At 38.9% G+C, this 6,556-nt stretch overlaps 1 protein-coding gene across 1 annotated transcript; it reads right to left on the reverse strand.

Annotated features, from left to right (window-relative positions):
- Positions 1 to 4,666: 4,666 nt before the first annotated feature.
- Positions 4,667 to 5,040, reverse strand: Akain1 (A-kinase anchor inhibitor 1). Its single transcript, XM_071602598.1, has 2 exons — positions 4,996 to 5,040; positions 4,667 to 4,912 (listed from the first exon to the last, which is right to left on the reverse strand). The coding sequence occupies exons 1-2, from the start codon at positions 5,038 to 5,040 to the stop codon at positions 4,667 to 4,669; spliced, it is 291 nt and encodes a 96-aa protein (XP_071458699.1).
- Between the last annotated feature and the right edge of the window lie 1,516 nt (positions 5,041 to 6,556).

Here is a 6,556-nt window from a genome sequence, read left to right on the forward strand (position 1 = left end):
CCCCAGTGTAACTCCACATCATGTACCACCACCCTAATGGGAAGTTATACTCCATATTTGTATAATATGTCAAAATATACTTTACTGTCATGTATATCTAAAAAGAACAAACAAAAAATGAAAATTTAAAAAAATCTAAAAAAAAATAAAGGAATTATGAAATCCAGTAAGAGGTTGGTACTCCTGAAGTTCATTAACTAGATCATTCAACTTGAGTTCACATAAATGTTCTTTCCGTCAACAGGTGAAGTCATTAGCATAATGGCATTTCCTCCATCCTCCTCCTGATGTTTGTTAGTTATATTTGAGGTTGTCAAGATATAACAATGCACATTCATCCTTTGGGCCACAATTGCCAATTATGGAAAACCTGCTTTAACATTAATGTGAACACACGGCTTTTCTCAGTCTTTTTGTCACAACCTCTCCATTCCCAAAGGATTTGTTTTAAAGCATCTCTGAGTCGGCTCGAGTTCTTGGTCAAGTGCTTTTTGCTCACAAAGGGCTCTTGAGTACTTTTGAGATTTACTTTTATGTTTGCCCTAATTCTAAGTGGCTGGGAATAATCCTCCCTTCCCACCTTCCTTCCCTGGGAGCTCCTCAGAGACTTTTCTCCCTGTGTTCGGGTGTTGAAGGAGACTGGTGCTAGGTCCACACACTGTAGCCAGAAGATAAAGGGTAAAGCCACACACTTGGTTCGTTGTTCTTCACACCCATTCAGGAATTTGCATACTTACCAAGGTGGCTTCTGAGGGAAGAGGAGAGGACTTCCTGTGCTGTGGTGTGAGCTTCTGTTTTGTTCCCTGTCCTTCCTTAGCTACCAGTGGTGCCTGGGATGAGTGTTCCCTCAGGTCCGTGTGTTGAAGGCTGGTCCACAGGATGGTGTTATTGGGAGGTGGTGGAACCTTTAGGAGCTAGGGCCTTGTTGGGGGGTAGTTGGGTCCATTGAGAGTGTGTCCTTGAAGGGTCTTATGGGAGCACAGTCCCTCAGATTCTCTCTGCCTCCTTGCTCATAATGTAAGTAGTTTGCTCCACCACAAGCTCTAGATATGATGTTCCACCCTCCCCAGAGCCCAAAGCCACCAAGTCATCCAATCTTAGACTGAAACTTTCAGAGCTCGAGCTAAAAAAAAGACTTTTCTCTTTATAAGATAAATATCTCAAGTATTTCCTTATAGTAATGTGAAACTGACTGATATAGCTACCACTCTTTGAGGTTAATGATATTGAGCTTTTTCTATTGATGAATAGTTTTGCTGGCCCTTTTCTATTTTATTTGGAAAAGAATTCTCTAAAGTAGTTTTATTCTTTCATCTTAATGTAGATATTCCTAAAATGTATATGCAAGCTCCCTGATTCACATTCTCACAAAATTTGAGATTAATGATTCATACATTTGTGTGCCCAGTAGTGCTCAACTTAGGTTATATTTATCCTCCCTGAGATTCAGTGTGACGCTATCTGTAAAAGAAGAATATGATCTTCTCTGGCTACACCTTATTGTGAGATTGTGGCAATAAGGTAAATGAGGTAATGTGTACTAATATATCTCAGAAAAAAAAATCCCATACTCAAGAGAGAAGGCATTATTGCTGTTTCCATTTTCTCCTTATGTGAACTGAAAAATTTGCTCAAGTACCCACCTGCTCTTTACTTCTGTGTGGATAACACGGTAGCTAAACTTGTTACCTTTTGTCACGGAGATTTCATTCTACTATTTCTTAATAATATTGACATTACAGTGAATAAAATAAAAAGGTCTCTTTTGTGATGTGTTTTCATAAAGATCTTAAAACAACCTTGAAAATACCCAGATTTTCATTTCTCAATGACATGAACACAATGATTAATTTTATATATTGAATCTGTTTATCTGGAACTTGAAATCCCACCCCAAGGGAAGATTAGTCAGTTCAAAACTTTCTAAAAAGACAAAGAATTCAAAAGGGAAAGGATGCCCAGGAGCCATTAAGTTGTTCTGTATCTATTTACAGTATTGTTTGTACTGGATAGATGATTACAGAAAAGCCAGGTAACATAAAAAGAGAAATCCTTAATTCTACCCTGGAGACAGGCAGAGCAAAAGATGAACAGCTGAACACACAGAGCTGGGAACTTCATGTATACTTTACCTTGCAGTAAATCAGGGAGATAAAGGACTTGAAATAAATGTTCCCATGAATTCCAAAAACTAAAAGCTATGTGCTGGCTTATGATGACAACCAAGTGGAAACCCACTGGAATCCTACATTAAATGACTTCCCATACCCCCTGCCCCTGAAAACCAATAACTTTGTATTTGTACCGAGAGGGATATAAGAAAGAGTTTAAAAGATGCATTCATTTTCATGACTGAGTTTTCTTAGGATTTTGCCAATATGGCACCTACCAATGGAAAGCTGTGGTTGCTTAACCTGTGCTCTCAAGAAATTATCACCATTTCTGTTCCTTGCTATAGACTTTTGCATTACGGGAAGATTATGACAGACGTTCAAACTTCCAGATCCATTAATCTTACTTTCTGAGATCAGCAGGCAACTTCTTAACACACATATATTTACACTTACACTTTTCTTAAACATCCACAGTGAAGAACCCATTAAAGAAACATTTCTTCCAGCCATGATGATTATCTTGGGGTTTGAAGACAGACACCTTTTAAAGTCTGGGGGTACCATATGCAGGTAACATCTACATAGAAGGATAGCCAAACAGGGTGTAGAAAACTTTGCTTAAAATAACGACATACTTAAAAGCTGGGTGTATTTTATTTATAAATAACATTTTGATACAGAGGTTAATAATATGTTTGTTCCCAAAGATCCCGAGTTTATTAGTACAGATACATCAGAGAAGAAAGATAACATGTTTTTATGCTTCTGTATTGTGACAGAAAATAAACAAGGCTGGTTATATTCAGACATCTTAGTAGACATAGTGCCAGATAACTTGCAAACTACAAGCATTGGGTTTGTTTCTTATTTGTGGGCATTCCTGAATAATTTTCCTGAATACTTTCATTTCCACTATCTACACTATGCAATTATATCACATCATTCATGTGCCTTTACATTAACTTAAATTTATTCTTCAACTGTCATGAGTTCTGCCAAAAAAATATTTAGGGATAAGCAATATTTAAATTTAACCTCCTTTACTTCCCCTCCATTCTCTCCCTGAATTAATTTATTCCATCTGTGCCATAAGGGAAACAGCCTAACACAATTGATAAAGAGATTGTTTTCCTTTATCTACTCTTATCCATCATATCCATCTGGAAAGTGTAACATACTGAAATTATAGACATATACTTAACGTTAGTCACATTTTATATGCCGATTCTTTGCTTTTTAAAAAAGAATTATCAAACGTAGACACTGATACTCTGAAGCCTGAAAGTTTTAACAAAGGTCAAATACTTTTTCTGCCCCCAATAGCACCATCTCTGTAACTTTTGTATAGCACAGGAAATGATATTCTCAAAGACTCCATAAAGATGGGCAGGAAGTCATCCTGTCCAAAGAGAGTTGGCTCAAACACACACACACACACACACACACACACACTTCCCGGAAATGCCTTCATAATACTGTTTGTGTATGCTTCTTCCTGTATTTGCATGCTTCATAGAATCAAAAAAATGCCTTTCCCATTTTAAGCATTATTCATTTCTGATCTGTATGATTTTCATAATCTCAAAAAGCAATTCTAATTTGTGCATGGGAAACGGAAAGTTTCTATGGTTAGGTATTAATGAGAATGCATAGCCTGATATGACACAGTTTTTATAAGGCCCCAAGGTTCCTTCCAAGGATGCTGCAGTCCATAATCAGACCAAAGGCTAAGTAGGTCCAAGGCGAGCAGCAGTTTAGGGATTTGGAGCTGCAGTTCTTCTCCACTGGACTGTGGAGGAATCAAGCAGTCAGTGGCTCATGCATGTAGACTCACCTGTCTTATTTTATTTAATCTTGAGATGAGAAAGGAAACCCATAATATTCCCAGTGGATTTCTGCCCAGAAGGCAAATGTCAGCTATGAAACAATTTAGAGAACTGGAATTAAAGGAATGAGTTCTTAAAAGGCCTACATTCCTTTTTTAAAAAAAATAATAATATAAATACTTGCTTTACTGAGCTTCTGAACTCTAAGAATTTGCTTTTGCTTAATTTGATCTTGGACCTGAACTCATTTCATAAAAAATATATGAAAGGGGCTAAGACTCTATTTCTTCACTCCAGCAACATCTTTTTAAAATATTTATAAAGAACACAGAACTCTACTCAGTATTTCATTTAAAATAACAAAAGGCTGATGGTTGAAATCACAGAAAGAATGCATAAAAGGCAGAAGTAAATAAACAAGACTTAGAACTCTTTTTTAAAAAAAAGAATTTAAAAACTAAATTGTGCTGCAAAACTACTTTTGCAATTACAGTGTCAGGTATGGCCCCACTCTGTCTCAGAGGCACTGTATAAATATGAACAGAATCATCTGATGCACTTTTTGAAAACACTGCTTCTCAGCCAAGGGCTAGCGCAAATTCATCCTACGGCTAGGTGTCCAGAACACATGTTGGTTTGCTTATTGGCGACATTTTGGCGACGCATCCTATACTAACAGGAAGGCTAGAGACCAAGCATATGACAAGAGCCAAACCCACCACCCTGTTACTTCTTTTCGTGCTTCTTGGTTAACTCCTGCACACCCAGCTGGCTGCGGCCCCGGGCGTCGATGTTCTTGTCTTCCCGGGGCTGACTCTCCTGGGAGACCTGCTGCACAGCCTGTAGGATGGCATTCTGCACAATCTGTTTGCTGGCATTCTGCAGTTTCACCTCCTCAGGCTCATTTCCAGGCTTCTCACCTAACCAAAAATATAAAAGGGAGGTGGGAAGAAGAGAAATCAATTTGGAGAACTGTGACAGAGACGAATAGAGGAAAAAAGTGCTGGAGTAGCCCAGTCACAGTGAGGAGCCCTCGTAGCACATGCTGCTATTGCCTCCCCTTCCTCATTTCCAACAGAATCTCCATACCGTTCCCCCATGATGCACCTGAGTTCATCTTCTCACCATCCCAGAATCCTCATTTGCGAATGGTGGTCGCCAGACAGTCCCTGGCCACAAAAGACCCCTGGGAAAGTTTGGGGAAAGGGACAGGCTCGTGCTCCACTGGCCTTTTGCACTTCCCCCTTAATTCCTGTGTGGTTTGCAAACCCAGGGCTGGCAGGGGCTGCGCTATCTTGCAGTAAGTGTGAAGATGAATGTCAATATTCTGAGGATGGTTTGGAGAAAAACAAAAAAGCCCAATTTCAAAGGCATCATTGAGCATCTACACAAGCCCTGGACCATGTTTGCAAGGAAAACAATCCCCCTTTTTTAATGCATATTATATAGATTCTATGTTATCTGCAGCCAAACACATGCCTGATGGGTATAACCTCATGGTGCTGAAGAAGAACAGACAATCCCCTACACCACATCAAACTCAGCTCTGCTCACATAATGTGTCAGAAGGACTGAACCCATTCATCAGAGCTGTCCTCTGAGATCTAGAACAGGGCAGGAAAACTCCTTCCATATAGGACCAGTGATCTATCAGGCTTGTGGGCCATATGCTCTGAAATAAATGCTTAACTCTGCTGCTGTAGGATAAAATCAGCTATAGATTGTAGGTAAATAAATGTGTGTGACTGTGTTCCAACAAAATATTATTCATTAAAAAAAAAAAAAAAAAAAACAGGTTGCAGGCAGATTTGGCCTATCAGCTATAGTGTATCAATTCTGATCTAGAAATGGTGGGAAATGTCTAAAGAAAAAGTGAAATAGTGTACTCAACACTAACCAACACTTTCTATTTTTCCTTAATTAAAAACAAAACTTTGCTGGGTGCCGTGGCACACTCCTGTAATTCCAGTGACCCAGGAGGCTGAGGCAGGAGGATTGCAAATTAGAGGGCAGCAAGGCCCTAAGCAACCTAGGGAGGCCCTGTCTTGAAATTTTAAAAAAATAATAATAATAAAAAAGGCTGGAGATGTAGTTCAGCGGAAGTTTATTTAGTGAAAATTCTAGAAAAGGGCTTTTTTAAAAAACAGGCGAATAAAACCTGTTGCCCTCTTCCGATTTTACTGCTCACAACTCTGACCCAATAATTGTCATTACAAGGCCGCTGAGAGTCCTAAGGAAATCCTTAGAATAGAAACCATTTTCAGGGGGGTTGGAAGAAAAAGTTAGAAGGAACCTGGCATTCCCATGACCAAATGGCCACCAGATCAATTCTCAGTTGTCCACTTCCAGGCCCCCTTCACATTACAAAATCATTCCTTGTTTAGGGCAACTGTTATTTTAGATTTTATTTTATTATGCAGCACACTTAACAATAACGCATACAGGGGCGAATGATGGTGAGTCTAACATTTGAGTGCAGTGCAATCCTGAAATTTTCCTATTCCACCTCTTTACATTTATGGTGATGAAAAGAATGTGTACTGCTCCTTATTCAAAGTCACCTTTTCAGATATTTCCTCTCTTCAGATACATTGCTACCTTAAAATATATCTAAAG

The sequence above is a fragment of the Marmota flaviventris genome, chromosome 16 (assembly GCF_047511675.1).
Source record: "Marmota flaviventris isolate mMarFla1 chromosome 16, mMarFla1.hap1, whole genome shotgun sequence".
Classification (NCBI taxonomy): Eukaryota; Metazoa; Chordata; class Mammalia; order Rodentia; family Sciuridae; genus Marmota; species Marmota flaviventris.